Below are 17,174 nucleotides of genomic sequence, written 5' to 3'. Positions count from 1 at the left end.
GTCCTTAAATGGGAGATGGGAGAACAAACCTGTATACCCTGGTGTCTCTTCCTACCCACACTGTAATTCCAGAGGATGGAGATTCCTCCTCATTTGGCTTTAGTGACATCCTTACTCCAACCTACCAGTTACACTGGGGCTGTGGCTTCAACATACAAGTCTATGAGAAGTCAGCATGAGTAATTTATCACTGAAGTGTAAATTGTGTTCCTATGTGTACTTACTGCTGCAGAGCAGGAGGGAAACTAAAAGAGGAAAACGTGGTTGAGGGGATCCATGCCATGATGTTCTGGACAGGAGTGGACAGCGGCAAGGAGCAAGGGGCTGGTGAAAAATAGTTCAAATGACCGCAACAGTTTCTAAGAGCAGTAGAATGGGAAACCAGAAATGGCCTGGGTTTAGACCAGGAAAGCGGTTGGGGATTAGTAGGCTCTCTCATCAAGAGGCTAGAGCACAAAGTGAAACTTTATTAAATCATTTTATAGAGCGCTTTCTAGGGATGTAGCAATGCAGCGCTGCCTTCCAATATAACTAGTGGATTCTTCACTTTTAGATTTGCCAGAAATAAAGGTTAGCAGGCTGGAAGATTTGGGTCCATTAGTAAATCATTGAATTTTCCTTTCTTTTTAGACGACTTAATACGTTGAACAAGTGTGCCTCAATGAGACTTGATGTGAACTTCCAAAGGAAAAAGGTGGGTGTGCCTTGTGGAGACCATGACCACACCAACAGAACAGTCTGTATTCAGAGACTGGGAAAACATGCAGGGCTGGAGAGCTGGCTCAGTAGTTAAGAGCCCTTGCTGTTCTTCCCGAATACAGGAAATTGGTTTCCAGCACAGGTCAGTCCAGGGGATCTCATGCCCTCCTCTGGTCTTCATGGATACTCCCAAACACATGGAAGATACACACACATACACACACACATGGGAGATACACACATACACACACATATGGGAGATACACACACACTCATACACACTTGGGAGATATACACATACACACACACACTCATATACACGTGGGAGATACATATATGCACACACTCATACACATGGGAGATACACTCATAAACACATGGAAGACACACATCTTTTAAAAAGAAGCAGCAGCAACCTTGAGCCAAGGCAAAATTCTCACATGCCTACCCCACTATCTCTTTCTTCTCCAAATACCCCCATCCTTTCCCCACTATCATAAATAGGTCTGTTTTAAGACCCTACTGGAAGTTGGGTTTTGCAATCTCACTGCTTTGGTTTTGTGGTTTGTTGTTGTTTCTATCAGAAGGTTTGGATAAAGAAATAAGTATCTCAGTTCTTGGGCCTCACCTTTCAGAAGTCTGTGCAGCTGTAACTGTCAAGCCACCTCTGACTCCAGGTTCTCCACATGGATGAGTAGATTAAGAGATCCAGGGAAGGGCTGACAGTTCCTAGCCAAGTATCTTCTGATGGTTCTAGTCACATCTTTTCTTTCAAGTGCAAGTCAGAGGTGCATCCATTCTCAGGTATTTGGTGACAGGAGTACAGGAGTCAGGGGACAGTGTGACCCCAGGCCACTGCATCTACCTTGTCCTTAACCACTCTGCCCCAGTCACAAGAAATTTGTTTCTAGGATCCCTGCTTCTCACAGGACATCTAGTGAATAGAGATTTCTGTTTTGGAATGAAGTGGTAAAGATGAGGGTATAGGTCAGTAGTTGAGCACTTGTGCATAACATTCTGGGCCCAAGATTCAGTCTGCCACACGGGAAGAGAACAGAAGGGAAAGATGAAAAGGAGGATCAAGAAAAAAGAACAAAAAAATCTACCATCCATCATATAGCTGAAATCCATGATAGCCCAAATCTGTTTTTGATTGTTTGACTGTTTTTCTCTTTAAGTTTTTAAAAACAGGGTTTCTTGTAACTAGCCACCATGAACTTACTTTGTACTCAAAGCCGGCTTTGAATTCCTGATCTTCCCACCTCTGCTTCCCAAGTGCTGTGATAACAGGTGTGAGCCAATACTCACAAAACCCAAATTGTCTGAGTGCCACTGGGATAGTCAAAAGGTTTAGATTTCAGACAAGTATGGATATCATAGTTTCTGTTTAAGCAATAAAGCCTACAAGCATATTCCAAAATCAAACAAAACCCAGCACCCACGTGGGCAACACTCCTGATCTTAAGCACTGTGGATAAAGAAAACCCAGTTTACTTTCCATTGATGACTATCATCGAGGAACTGGGCTCGATGCATTATCTCGTTCTTGCCCAGCTTCTCTGGGTTCTGCGGAAGGAAATTAAATCTGTCATGTGCTCAACACTTCTGAGTGAGTTGTGCAGAAGGCTTTCGACCTCAGGAGTGTCTTTAGGAGCAGCTGGCTCCAAAAACCAAGGCTCCGCCTCCCTGTGCACTGCTTCCAAGCTCACTGAGTGGGTTCTCTGCAGGACATTGAGAATTAAATCACTAAGGACATTTTTTTTAGTGTACCATCTCCATCTGTAATCAGCCAAATCTGGGGTTATTTTGAAGCCAAATCTGGTGTCTTTTATTCTGACTTGCACAGAGCAATAATTACACCTAATGCATTTTAACTCACCCTGGAGTAACCTAACCTTTCAAAACCAATACCTGCCTCCAGCCCCCAGATTTCTACTCTGAAGTAGCACCTCTCAAGGAGTCTAAGTCATTTTGGCCTGACTTCATCTTAAAAGCAATTGGAGCTGGGAACCAAGGATTCTAGCCGAGGAGGTAAAAGAGTGAAAAACAATATCCAGAGAAATATTCACACGTGAGCAAATTATGCAGGCCACAAACAAATTTAAAATGTGGGAACAGGCCTCCCAACAGCTGTCTGGCTAAATAGACCCCTTGAGAAGTGCCCTTAGTATTTGAAGCATGCAGGTCAGATGTTGTTTCGGTTATAACACATGGTTCTTATTAAACTGAATACAGCCGTTTCTGGGAGTCTAAGACAAGGTGACTGCTCTGTGCAGATCTCTCACAAAAGAGAACGTCAAAAACTAATGATACACAATGTTTCCCACAATGTGGAGTGATGGGCTTTTTGCCCTGTCACCTAACTGCTTTGCAGAACTCTCAGGCAGGATATCCGTGAACAACGTACTCAAGGCTCTCTGTGCAACCTGCAAATTAGTCACCTTGGTAGTCTGACCTGCTTGGGATATTTTTTAATGTCTGCTGCAGTAACACACACTCTTTCCCGTCCTGCTTACTGGGGACCTCGAAAATATGTGCACATGAATAGAATATTGCTTTTCACATTGCAAGTTGAAGACTCATAGTCTATTTTCAAATAAAAACATTCCAACATGTGGTGCCCCCTCACTTGTCAGTCTCTGTCCTGGGCTTTGTCTGTGGCTGATTCTAAGCAGCCACACAGCACACTCTAGGCTAAATGATAGGAGACAGAGTCAGAGACTTGAGAATCAAGTGCCCCACAGAACTACAGCCAGCTTTGGATGGAAATAGAAAGTGATCAAGAAAGAGAATTAAGAACCGAACAGCTGTGTGTCCAGTTTACATATTCTATGAAACAGAATTTTCATGTCCAATCTGCAAAAATCACAGACTTGAGTTTTTCAGTGTGGTCTCCACGTGCCTTAGTCATCCAAGGCTACAGTACTCCCTTGAAGGCAGTTGGACCTGAGAAATGGCTCTTGGGCAGGGGGGTGGGGGGGGCTTTCTGGTCAACCTGGGTGGTTAGTAAATAAATGCTGGCATGGGACCTCTCTGGGAGGCCCTGCACTCTATGTTAAAGATGAAGAAACTCTGTAGAGTCAGTTGCCCCCAAACCACAGACCAAAAGGCAGAGGTGAGATTTGAAGCCAGCCAACTCTTCGCCTTTCAAAAATTGTTGGTATTGCTCTGGACCCAAATGCTTGTCAGTTCCTTGGTCTAAGCCATACAAGCAGTGAACTGTTTTTACAACAGGAACGTTGTCATGCCGTTGCAGTACCAAGTTCCACAGTTTCTTGTTCCTGTCTTGGGAAATTTTGTTTAGCTGAGTCAAGGAAAGAAATAAAAATGAAAGTGTACAAGGAAGTGTAGGTGGTGACGCCTAGCTCCTATTTGGCTTGCTGTCTGTTCTGCTGTATATCCATGTGGCTTAGCATCTGCCCTCAGGTGGAGGGCTCTGGGCCCTCATTCTGTACCTCAGCTACAGACTCACCAAAACCCTTCTGGGAGGCATTTCTGAAGGCTGAAAGTGGGATGAGGAGGCTCTCCAGCAATTGGACTGGTTCATCAGCCTGCCAACATACCAAGTAGAGCATTCCTGCATCCCAACAGGCTGACTCACTGGCCTGGGTGCAATGTTAATGGCTGCTGCAACTTTAGCTTCTAGATGTCTGCATAACTGTGGATTTGTCTCCTGTCACAGCTGCAGATTTGTACGGCTCCCCTAACCTGTTTTGTTTTGTTTGTTTTGTTTTTAAAAACCCATTTCTCAGTTTCCGGTGATATCCATCCAGAACAAATATGTAATTTTAGTAAAGAGCATTCTCATTTAGAAAAAAGCCAACAGAGGAGACTCCTCCATGGTGAAAGCAAGGCAGAGCCAAGCTTCCTGTTCTTGGACAAATATCACTACTGACTGATCCACACTAGCATCATGGTAATGTTAAATGGCCTGAAGGGGCCGGCGTTTAGAAAGATAGCTCTTTTCAAAGGCTCCCATTAAAGTCAGCATTTTAATAAGACTCTGGATCATGACCAAAGGTGGAAAGCCACACAGATACTGTGAGTAAAACCTCAAGGCTAGGACCCTCTAAGCTGGATGCTAAGGGCATTACTGAGTTCTCAAAACTGTGACAAGGGGCCTGATTTCCATCTGCACCCCTGGGACATTGTCTTCCACGCCCCACATCTCCTGCAAAACACATATATATCCTGTCCTTCCTGGCAGCATATATATGTAGACAAAGCACCCTTACACGTAAAATAAAAATAAACCATTATTAAGGATAGAGTAACTATATTTTACATCACACAGTGTTATCTTCTTCACAGGATATCCTTCAGTCCCACCAGGAGCTCCTACATCTTAACCCATGCTCTTTACTCCTTACCCAAAATGCTAAAGAAGAAAAGTATTTTAAATTTTTTCACATTTTTGAACACTTATGCATTCAGCAAGGTATGTTGGGGACGGGCCCAAATATTACATGAAATTCATTTATCTTCACTGATTTTATTCAATATTTTCCTTAATTTTGTGCACGAAGCAAAGATTTTTGTTAAAGATTTATCTTATTACTTTTACGTTTCCTTTCTCTTTTTCCTCTGTGTATGACCGGTATATAGATGCCATGAACTCCCTGAGTGCTGGGAGTCAAACTCTTGTCATCAGAGGTGTGAACCTGAGCCTTTAATCTGAACTGTCTCTGTTGTGGTCTACAATCTTCTATTTCTGCCGTCATGTCAGTCTTCAAAACTCTACCTTTGGGAGCACTTCAGATGTGGGGTACAAGAGGGTGAGCCATGTTCACTCTATGCCTCTGACTATGAAAATGAGCTCTGGTATCACTTCGGAGTTTACATAGCCTCATCACATATAATCGAATTTAGATCTATTTGCGAACTACTTTATACGTGTGTTCTGTTACCTTCCATATTGTGACGGAGAAAACTCATTCCTACATCAGTTTTCCCAGCTTAAGATCCCGGGGAATGGCCTTATGCCATCTTTGTGTATTAAAAGCATAAATTCTCTGTCTTTTCACATGATGCTTAAATCAGGCATGACCTTGAGGCAATGCCTCCAGAGGTAGGGCCCTCAGTTGCCCTCAGGGTTTTGACCATGCCTAAGTGCAGCTATCCATTTCAACTTACTACCCAGACCCTCATAGCAGCATCCAGCACCAGCCACCTTCTTCACAACAGCACACTCACAGTTCTTAATCTGTTGTCTTGTTGAAATGCTTTGTTTAGCTTTGAGCTACTGGCCTTTAGCTCTGGGAACTGGCTGTACTACCAGCTCCCTCCCAGCTTCCCTTGAATCCAAGGATAAAAGACACACAGGTTGTTCCTTTTGAACTTGCCTTCTTGGCACCATTGCAAGGCACTACTATATCCTGCCTGGAAATGGGTGCCCTTATCAATACTCTTAGCTCCATACCTCCCACCTGCCCTAAACTTCAGTGGCTAGTCCCACCTAGCCCCTGACCACCCACCTGTAGTAGCGGCCACAGGCCCCAGCTCCTCCTGAGAAGTCCCACCTGTACCTTCAGCCCAGCAATTGGCCCATGGCATCTTTACTGACAGATCAAGAACCAATTGGAGAACAGGACCTTAACATCAGCACTGCCCCCTACACTAAACCATTCCACCTGGAGAATAAAGTCAATTTGAGGGGTCTCTTTTCTCTATAAACACACTCAGCTCTCTAGATCTCCATTTGACATCTCTATATAAACATAGACTACTTTTTTCAAGTCCAGAAAGAGCAGCCAATGAAATCTGATAGTCTCTTAAGACTCGGTTAAAGAGGAGTCTTCAATGTACCTGATAGTTTACTTCATCCAAAGCATGTGAAGAAAACTTACAACTTGCACTCTAAAACAATTTGGGGAGGGGTTATTTTGGGGGGGGCAGATTTTTCACATTCTAGGTCAGGACCACATGCCGCATTGTTGAACAAATTTGTGGATTCACATGCAACATTTTTTTGAGATGACTTGACTAAAGGAAATGAAAGGTTGAATATTCTTTAACCAAAGTGATGATTGTACCAGCAGTGATTTGTATTGATCTATCTCTTTAACCTTGGTATTTGCATTAATTTAATGTATATGTTATATATGTGTGTGTGTGTGTGTAATAAATGTATATTTTGTAATAATGTATTATCTATATTATATGGGGATGAGTACAAAATCTGAGTATGAAAACTAACTGATATTTCATTAACATCTTGCGCATGTGACCTCAAGGTAATTGTGTACATATTTAGTGTGCTTGCTTATTTGCTTGCTTTCTTGCTTGCATGGGGTTTTTGTTTGTTTGCTCATTTAAAAAAAAAAAAAAACCTACAACCCATTATTGAAGACCAAGTATGAAATGTTTACCTAATGTACCATGTCAGTGCTCAGAGTGCTTGGACTTTAGAGCATTTTAGAATTGAATTATTTGGATTAGGGATGGCTAGTCTAGACAAACAGGAGGGAACGAGGGTGGTTATTCAACATGATGGGTTATGTGGTACTGTAGTGTGGTTGCGTCGTCTCTGTTGTGTGTGTGTGGGGGGGGGGGGGGGATCCTGTTTCACCCTGACTCACCATCAGTAGTTTGAAAGATGCAGCATGGAGTGAGTGCTTTGGATTGTTTTCTGCACTGGGTTTGAAAGAACAATGGCTACAGTTTTCTTTGTCCATGGCATAGCTCTCTCTCTTTCTTTCTTTCTTTCTTTTTTTTCTTTCTTTCTCCCTCTCTCTCTCTTTCTTTCTTTCTTTTTTTCTTTCTTTCTCCCTCTCTCTCTCTTTCTTTCTTTCCTTCTTTCTTCTTTCCTTTTTTTTTTTTTTAATTGTCTTGGTTTTGTGTGCTTGCTTTGGATCAAAGAACTTAGTTACTGCAGAATGCCCTTCTACTGTTCCTCTTTCTCAAGGAGTCTGCCATCTTGTCGGATGACTTGGTTGAGTCGTGACTATTTTCCTGCCAGCTAAGGCCAGTGTAATGAGCTCTTTGAACCTCCCTGAAGAGACCAGCTCTCTGGCTCCAGTCTTCAGAGCCTGTCTTGGCATCCTTCCTTAATCTAAATAAAGGAGACTCTATCCAACTTTTATGTGGGTTTCTCGTGTTAGGAATGGGGTGGGAGGGTGAGTAGTTGGAACCAATGTTAAGTATTACAGTTTCTATTTTTAAACATCTATATTTTCTCTAGAGGTAGTAGCTTCAAGCGCCCAAAAATATTTTGTGAAATCCCAGTAAGTTCAGCCTGAGATGGTGCCTTATGTATCTGTGGTGCCTTATGTTGCGACAGTTCCCAGATGTTTAGTTGTTGTTGTTGTTTGGTTTGGTTTGGTTTGGTTTTATGATAAAAATCATGAGAGGAACTAGTAAGTATCAGAAAGTCTACTTTGAGTTATCCTAGCTCCATGCTCAGTTTTAATTTTTCAAGTTATTCCTCCAAGACTTCACACAAATTTGTCTTTTAAAAATCAAAGCTAAATCTTCCCACTGAGATGGAAGCAACGTGCTGTTCTTGTAAGTTTCTTCTACCTTATGCTTCAGTATTCCAATTGAGGCCAACTTAGATAGAGCCTAGCTTTGGACAGATTAAGCCTCTGTGAGAAGAATCGTGTGTGTGTGTGTGTGTGTGTGTGTGTGTGTGTGTGTGTGTGTTTGTTTTGAGAAGTTAGGGGAGCTGAAGTTAGGATGCTAGATGAGTAAAAAGCTAAACAATGGAATAAACACTGAAAAGAACAAACCCTGCTGCTAAATGAGCAACCTTATTAATTCCCTGAGGAAAACCTATGAGTCAGACCTATTTTTAGTCTGACTTCCTAGGTAATGGAAAGTCACTGCACAGGGTGTCGGGGCACTTGTGATACCACTGTCATTCAGAGCCTGGGCTTATAACCAGATTCCAAAGGAAGATAAGTTCAACTAACAATAAAATGAACAACAAAAATTAAACAATTCTTAAGGGTGTGGTACTGGGGAGGATTTAACTCTGAGCAAGATGAATAAACACAAGTCCTGTTCCCAACAGTGGGTAGTGTTAAGCCAAGAAAATGGATCATACTGTGAGAAGCTAGATGAGGAACCTTCTAGAGATCAGGATCCTAGACAGATTTTTCCTGTAATACATCCAGAGAGAAGTGCTGAGGGCCCACACTAAGGAAATCAGAGCGAAGACACAAACCTGGAAATTGATTTGTAAAACAGTTCCATGTTGGAATTTGATTTGGAAAACAGTTCCATGTTGGGTCTTCGTGATGATCAAGGTAAGGAGGGGTGGAGGCTGATGCTCCAGTTCACTTGGGGAAGTAAATAATTTCTGGGCCCAAGGGATATACAAAAACACACACACACACACCATTAGCCTCAGGGAACGCAGATGTCTCTGTGTCACAGGCTGCAAATTCCATCGAAGAAAACAGGTAGGTCAGTGTGTGACACACAGAGTGTAAGACTTTGCAACATACCCCCACCCCTACCCCCCAGCTGGAAGGTGTGTGCGTCCAGAGGCACTCTGACACAGGCTCGTTAAACACAAGGAGCCTGGTCTCCAGAGCAGGCTGTACTCTCTTCAAGTGCACTCTCTAGACTGGTGCAGACCTTACTGCTTTTCAGAGGTCAGCCCGTGATTTCGCTGTTAACACATACAGAGTATAAATGACAAGAGTCAAGATTCTTAGAGACTAAGGTAAGGAGTGTTAACTTTGAGGTGTAATGAGGCCGAGGTTCAGAGAAAGAGAACTGTAAATGGTGGTCCTTGAACTCGGCAGAGATATGTTTTGTGAGGAAGAATTGTCCTGTATTGGTGGGGACAAATTGCTTTGGAAAGGATGCTGTCTCCACTGGCCAGTCAGATGGTGTTTAATGCCCTTTGTAAGCAGTCAGAGAAAATACCTTAGAAGCAAAGGATTGAGAAAATTATGTATACATTAGCTAAATATTAATATATATATAAATGCCTTAGAAACAAAAGATTGAGGAAAAAATTATATGCATATATTTAATGAAATATTAAAATATACATTATATATAAATACCTTAGAAACAAAAGATTGGGAAAATTGTATATGCATACATTTAATTAAATTTTAAAATATATATTATATATAGATGACTTAGAAACAAAGGATTGGGGAAAATTTATATATTTAATTAAATATTAAAATATATATTATATATATATGCCTTAGAAACAAAGAAAGGATTGGGAAAAATTATATGTATATTTACTTAAATATTAATATGTATAGTGCCTTAAAAACAAAGAAGGAATTGAAAAATTATATAAAATATATATGATATATACCATATATATGTGTGTGTGTGTGTGTGTGTGTGTGTGTTGTGTGTGTATGGTCCCCCCATATGGTATATATTATATAATGTTATATAATATATAATAGTTACACATACACTCACATATATATATTCATATATGTATTTCATTCATATATATGTTACATATATATACACACACGCATGATATATATGTATGATATATATATATGAATGAAAGTCTGGTAAATGAGAAGAACAGAGGAGGGAAAGATGGTAGAGGCTCACACTTGCCAGTGTGACTGGGAAGACAGGGAACAAAATGGAAGCACCATGTAGCCATGATCTATGGATGTAAACGTTCGTTTTCCTTACATTTTACAGGGTGACGACTCAGATGAGGAAGACCTGTGCATCAGCAACAAATGGACTTTCCAGAGAACCAGCCGCAGATGGTCCCGTGTGGATGACCTGCATACGCTGTTCCCCGTGGCAGACAGAAACGGGTCCCCAGGAGGCCCTAGGATGAGAAACACAGCCAGCAGTGAGAGCGTGCTCACGGATCTGAGTGAGCCAGAGGTCTGCTCTATTCACAGCGAAAGCAGTGGGGGCAGTGACAGCCGCAGCCAATCAGGGCATCATTCTGCTGACAGTACGCATGCGCTGGAGGCCACCCTGGTCAGTAGCAGCCTCCCACAGTCTACCCGAGAGGGTCTCAACCAGTCTTTTCACCCCAAGAATGAGAAACCCACCAGGACCAGGGCCAAGTCCTTTCTGAAACGCATGGATACCCTGAGAGTGAAGGGTGCACTTGGGAGGCATAAGGGGCCAGGGCGGACAGGAGGCCTGGTCATCAGTAGGCCTGTGCTGCAGCAGGAACCGGAGTCCTTTAAGACCATGCAGTGCGTCCAGATACCCAACGGAGATCTGCAGACCTCACCTCCAGCTGCCTGCAGGAAAGGCCTCCCATGCTCCAGTAAGTCAAGTGGTGAGAGCAGCCCCCTGGAGAACAGCAGCACAGTGAGCACTCCGTGCATGAAGGAACGCAAGTGCCACCACGAGGCCAACAAGCGCGGTGGCATGTACCTGGAGGACCTGGATGTGCTGGCAGGGACGGCATTACCAGATACGTCAGACCAAAACCACATGCATGGGTTTCACTCCCAAGAAAACTTGGTGGTCCACATTCCCAAGGATCACAAACCAGGAACGTTCCCCAAGGCACTTTCTATAGAAAGCCTCTCACCCACAGACAACAGCAATGGGGTTAACTGGAGGACCGGGAGTATCTCCCTGGGTAGGCAACAGGGCCCTGGCATGAGGGAACCCAGACTCATGTCTTCCTGCCACAGGGCCAGCCGTGTCAGTATCTATGACAATGTCCCCAGCTCGCACCTGTATGCCAGCACAGGAGATCTGTTGGACCTGGAGAAAGACGGCCTCCTTCCACAGCTGGATGACATCCTACAGCATGTCAATGGCATACAAGAGGTAGTGGATGACTGGTCAAAAAACATCTTACCCGAACTGCAAAGTCACAGCACATTGGCAGGGGATCCTGGTCTGTCCCCATTCCCATCTCCCAATCAGGTCACTTTAGATTTTGAAGGCAACTCTGTCTCAGAAGGTCGGACAACACCTAGTGATGTGGAAAGGGACAGGACTTCTCTGAATGAATCGGAGGCCACTGGGGTCAGAGAAAGAAGGGATTCTGGTGTGGGGGCCTCTCTGACCAGACCAAACAGGTGGGTCATGTGCTGTTATAAAGTTATGCTGCTTCTGTTTTATAGGCTGTAAGCTGGATTCTATTTACTTTGTTATTACTTTGTATGTGTATGAATGTGTACCTGCATGTATGTATGTACACCATGTGTCTGCAGTACCCTCACAGGTCAGAAGAGGGCATCAGATCCCCTAGACCTGGAATCACAGATGTTTGTGAGCTGCTGTTGTGGATGCTGAGAACCAAACCCAGATCCTATGCAAGAGCACCCAGTGCTTTGAGCCGCTGAACTGCCTCTCCAGCGTCTTTGCTTATTCCCTTAGCAAAGACAGACTGTTTCTATGATCACCTGTGGCTATGCTAAGTAACACATATGGTTAGGAATTATTTCAGCAGAGTTGTTTTTATAGACATGGCCAGAAAGACTGAATCCATGTCAGTACACATTCATCTCTGTGTTTATCCTTTATTTCAAACTTAGTTTTGTTGAAGACAAATCCAAGCAATCAGGCAGGGGCATCACAGACAGCCGTAGTCCAGGCTCTGTGCACACATTTTATTTTTTATTCTGTGCAATAGATCTAAGGTATGTTTATGCTTTGTGTCTGCTCTTTGCTTTTAAGTTACTGCCCCCTAGAAAACGAGCCAAGGAGATCTAACTCACGGAGCCAATAGCACTGTGTGTGTCACTGGGGTACTTGCTGAGGCATTGATGTACTGTAGGATGCATTGGTGTGTCGTCTGTGCCTGTCACCTTCAGATGCCATCTCAGCACAAAGGACAGGGAGGAGGCAGGCACAAAAAGTGGGAAATACTGTAGCACCTCAATGTTTCAAAATATCTCTCACGCTCTCTCTCTCTCTGTCTCCCCCTCTCCCCTTTCCCTTCCTCCCTCTCGCTTTCCCTCCCCTCTCTCCCTCCCTTTCTCCCTTTCTCCCCTCCCTTCCTCCCCCTCCCTCTCCTCCCTCTCTCCTCCCTCTCCTCTCTCTCTTTCTCTCTCCTCTCCCTTCCTCCCTCTCCCTCTGCTCTCTCTCTCTTTTTCTATGCCCCCTCTGCTTTATGTCTCTGTCTCTTTGTCTCACTATCTAGTCCATCTCTCTGTCTCTCCATCTCTCTCACATGTCTCATTCGTGTGTGTGTGTGTGTGTGTGTGTGTGTGTGTGTGTGAATGACTGACTGATATCCCTTATTTAAATCCCAAGTTGAAACAGTCGATGTGCCCCATTCTGGGTCTATACAGCTTGCTAAGTCCACAGCTCTGTCCTTTTTGTTCATTTAGTGCTGGGATTTTTCTTGGCTCAGAAACTCCTAAAGTAGCCATTCTTACCTAAAGGCTAGCTTGAGCTTCCCAGTTACCATCCGCCAGGTGACTGGTAGCCCTGATCATCTGTTTCAGACGACTAAGGTGGAGCAGCTTCCAGCTCTCACACCAGCCCCAGCCGTCTCCAGCCACCCCGCACATCAGCAGCCAGACGGCCGCCCAGCTGAACCTGCTCCAGCGCTTCTCCCTACTTCGTCTTACGGCCATCATGGAGAAGTACTCTATGTCCAACAAGCACGGCTGGACCTGGTACGTAACATGTCTGCAGGGGGTCATGTGTTCAGAGCTAAGTGTGCGCAGTTGCAAAAGACCGCCAGTGTTTATATTTTGGTGTCTGGAGAACGGAGCACTGTCTGAACTACCCTCTCCTGGAAACTATGGAGCCTTCTGCTTGTCATCTGCCCTCTGGGCAGCAGGGGAGGGGAGTGGGGGAGCTGATGAAGCACACAGGAAACATGGCTTTATTTGTAGCTCTCAGCTGGTTTCCAGGGAAGGGAGTCAGGTTCTGAGAAAGAAACGAGGCCAGTAATGAGTGATAAATTGTGTGAACAGGGGAATCAGAAATAAACCTGCCATAAAATATTGCTGGCAGTTTGTAAAGAAACATCTGTCACTTGTACCTTGTGGCCTGGCACAGAATGCACCCTGACAGCATCGACTCACTGATTCTTCAAGTACATTTGTGCTTTCATTGGCGAGTAAAGATGAGATTACGCAGTACAATCTTTGGAATTAAGGGCCCGATAGAGTCAACATTGTATGCCGACCTATTTTGGATAAATGATTGTGTGGTTTGAAAAACGTAAAGTGTTGTGTCATATGATATGTGTAGAAGAATTAATGTTGTGTTTATAAAAATGTTTTCAAAGGTTATAAATTGTACGGTCAAATCAATATATGTAAGTGTGTTAAAACTCCCTTTAAAATGTAGATCTGGCTCTAGAAAACTAAAGACACAGCCAAGAAAATCTGGCTCAACACCCCCACACGCCAACCTCAACCAAATTTGTTCTTCCTCTGGTAAATCTTGCATAGATTTTGTTATTCCCTCCCCCAACTGGGGTGTTTTAAGTGTTCGCTACACAAGAGCTGTTTCAATCATAATTAAATTGAAAACTTGCCCACCACCCCCAACTTGAAAACAGAGAGCCACAAAGACAGTTTTCCAACGTGAATCATGGTGTTTAACAGAAATGACACGTAGGCAAGGGCCACATCTAGAGTGCCACAGACTATGAATGATGTAGGAAAGGTTGAATTCTGCCTTTGCCTCTGAAGTGTTCCAACAGGAGCTTGGCCTCCCTCTCGCTTGCTTCCACAGCCTGTCTGCACAGAGCGCCCCAGGGGCCTTGCATGACCTGGTTTCTGTGAATTCCAGGTCCGTTCCAAAGTTCATGAAGAGGATCAAAGCTCCTGACTACCGAGACAAGGCTGTCTTCGGTGTTCCGCTCATAGTCCACGTTCAGAGAACAGGACAGCCCCTGCCTCAGAGCATCCAACAAGCACTGAGGTATCTACGTAGCAACTGTCTGGATCAGGTAGAGTGGTAAATCCCAAACACGGGCTTGGGGTGAGGGGATGGCAGACTGAGTCGGGCCTGTCTGGTACAAGGCCTAGCCAACCAAGCATAAACAAGCACAGCACAGAGATCTTTAAGGACACAATTTAATGTGGCCCAGATACGTCCCTGTCTAGCTTTTGATGATGTTCCTCCTTAGCTAGTTGAGTGACACCCTGGTTGGTCAAAGGAAATTGCTGTTGATACTTTGTATCTGTAATGTCTAACTTACACTTCCTTGAAATCTGGAAGTAAGCAATTGGTGGCTCTGTATTTTAAATTATTATTCCAGTGCTACTATTCACTCCACAGCGTTATTTTATCAGTTACATTGTTTTGGGGGGAAAATGAATTTAGTTCTATTTCTCCCCTTATTAATTTCTCAAAGCAGCACAACATGCCAAACAGACTTGTTCACATTTTTTTTAATTCACATGTAAAATGTAAAAGGTCCGTCAGCTAACCCACAGAGCCCCTGGCCTCAGAGCTGACAGGGAAGCTCGAGGGAAGGAAACACTCAGATCACTGTGTACCTCCAGGATGGTTTGAGAACCATCATGATGGTAGGCTCTGTGCGAATGAGATCCATCCCATAATATACACAGCTCCTCCCTATTACCAACCATTCCTTTCTTCTGTGCTCTGTCCCAAAATAAGGACCACACTCTCACTCCACAGACTGCCCCCTGGCACAGCCGCGTTTCCAGCTTTTGTTCAGCACACTAGTTGGGGGGGGGGGGGCAACACATCGGTCTTCTCAGTTGTGTTTGTTGATTTGCCCTTGTCTGTGGGCTCAATGGGCCAGAAGGGGCTAAGCTCCATGAACTCAGAGATCTCGGCTCCTGACACTTGCAGAGATATCAAAACACAGCAGGTACTTAAATCACGATGACCCCTCCATGAACTGAGCGCCATTCCCAGGTGTCTTTGGTTAAACCTGGCTAGTGACCTCCTTTGACCTTTATTATCTAGAGAATATACAGATACACATTTTCTTCATATTTTCATGGCTACAGGGCTACTATTTTGGATATTTGGGTAGATGGCTGATTTTGTTTTCTACATAAAACATCTGGCATTTATTGTAGCATTTTGGTAGGGTAAGTCAATGAATCTGGTTGCTGACATGTAATTACTTTCAGTTGCAATTGTACCATGAATACACATACGTATATAAGAATTAGCCTTTTATAGGTGTTTTACTGAGAGACCAGGTCACCAGCAGTAACGGAGAAGACTCGTTTCAGACAGCTATGCTAAATCCTGTTCTCTTGGCCTCGATGTCTCTCACACACACCCAAGGGAGGCAGCATCGACACCCTGGTCCCCACAGGGAACCAGCATCTCCTACAACTAACTTCACTTCTCACAGTTAGAAGGGCTTTTCGTCATTGGTGTGATGCTGACCCTCTGTAGCCCTCATTAATAAACCCACTGTCAAGATCCTGTTGATGACATTGGCCACTGTGTCATGTAGCGCCCTTTCTGTGAGAATGAGAGGAAGAACCCCCCTTGCCCCTGGCTTTGGTCCTTGAGAACCATGTTTCTTTTGGCCCGCTGGCCTGTGTTTTGTATCGCAGACTCCAAGTTCATCTAACTGGGTGTGTTTTCCTCTCTGTAGTGCCTGCTTGAAAGCTCAAAGCCAAATGCATATTCCACTATAGGAAATGTAGATACCTCTTCGGGGCACAAATTCCTTAGTTGTGGCCCTCTTCCCAACTTATTAATCCTTTTTAATTTTTATTTGTTGTTGTAATTTCCCTTTCTGGTCTCTTTCAACTAACCTTTTATAGATCACTACAAGTCTTATTCTTTCTTGAACTAGTTTGGATATAAATAAGTGAATTGCAGTGCCCCTGGATAGAAAACACCACCCCACGCCATGGATTCATAGTGATGTCTGTACTTAAATCACTCCTCTGATTGGTCTCATCTCCCTTCTGCAGCCAAAACTGTAGACATGAAGTCCTAGGAAGAGAAGGGAGTGGACATACCGACCCTCTTCAGCCCCATTAGACTATCTTCTTCCCTGTATCAGTCTCAAAGAGTTCCGTGGTGGGAAAAATGTGTGCAGAGCTCTGTAGGAAAAGGTCCCTGACAGGGACATAGATACTGACAAGCCATATAGCCCGACTGGGGAAGCACTGGTGCTTCTCTTGCGTCATTAAAAAAAAAAGAAGCAGAAACAGCTGTGGGCTGTCCAAAGGAACATAGCTACTGCCTTGTGTATGGCCTTCCCTTTGCATGTCACGTATAGGGGAGTACACAGACAGTGCCTCCGTGTGGCAAAGAGGTGACAGAAGAGCGGGCAACAAGAAAACTAGAGAAGCAGGAAGCCAGGAGAATCGGTAGTGGGGGAAGACTACCCTAGAGATCTACAGCAAACACAAACTAAAGACAAAGAACAGGAGGCGGGGCTAGGAAGGGGAAGGAGGCAGGGCCAGGAAGGGGAAGGGAAACAGAAGTCCTTTCTCTGCCCTGGGTATCCCATTGGAATTGAAATTCACTTCTGCACAGGGCCTTGCACTCTCAACCCAGGATTGTGGGAGACCAGGAATACCACCACCCCCACACATCCTTCCTGTAAGCCACATTCCATGGGAACCATCTTCCAAGAC

At 44.1% G+C, this 17,174-nt stretch overlaps 1 protein-coding gene across 10 annotated transcripts in view; it reads left to right on the top strand.

The window, feature by feature from the left end:
* The window catches only part of Stard13 (StAR-related lipid transfer (START) domain containing 13), a 390,686-nt gene that overhangs the window by 354,206 nt on the left and 19,306 nt on the right, over positions 1-17,174 (top strand). For 5 of the 10 annotated variants that reach the window (NM_001163493.1, XM_006504923.4, XM_006504918.4 and 2 more), the window contains 4 exons: positions 631-694; positions 10,339-11,699; positions 13,074-13,247; positions 14,320-14,536. In NM_001163493.1, the coding sequence (NP_001156965.1) occupies positions 631-694; positions 10,339-11,699; positions 13,074-13,247; positions 14,320-14,536 (1,816 nt within the window). The remainder of the gene's footprint in view (positions 1-630; positions 695-10,338; positions 11,700-13,073; positions 13,248-14,319; positions 14,537-17,174) is intronic. The other 5 variants (NM_146258.2, XM_006504925.4, NR_153382.1 and 2 more) reach the window with 4 other exon arrangements.

The sequence above is a fragment of the Mus musculus genome, chromosome 5 (assembly GCF_000001635.26).
Source record: "Mus musculus strain C57BL/6J chromosome 5, GRCm38.p6 C57BL/6J".
In the NCBI taxonomy this organism is placed as follows: domain Eukaryota; kingdom Metazoa; phylum Chordata; class Mammalia; order Rodentia; family Muridae; genus Mus; species Mus musculus.
This window is presented reverse-complemented; position numbering and strand designations above follow the sequence as displayed.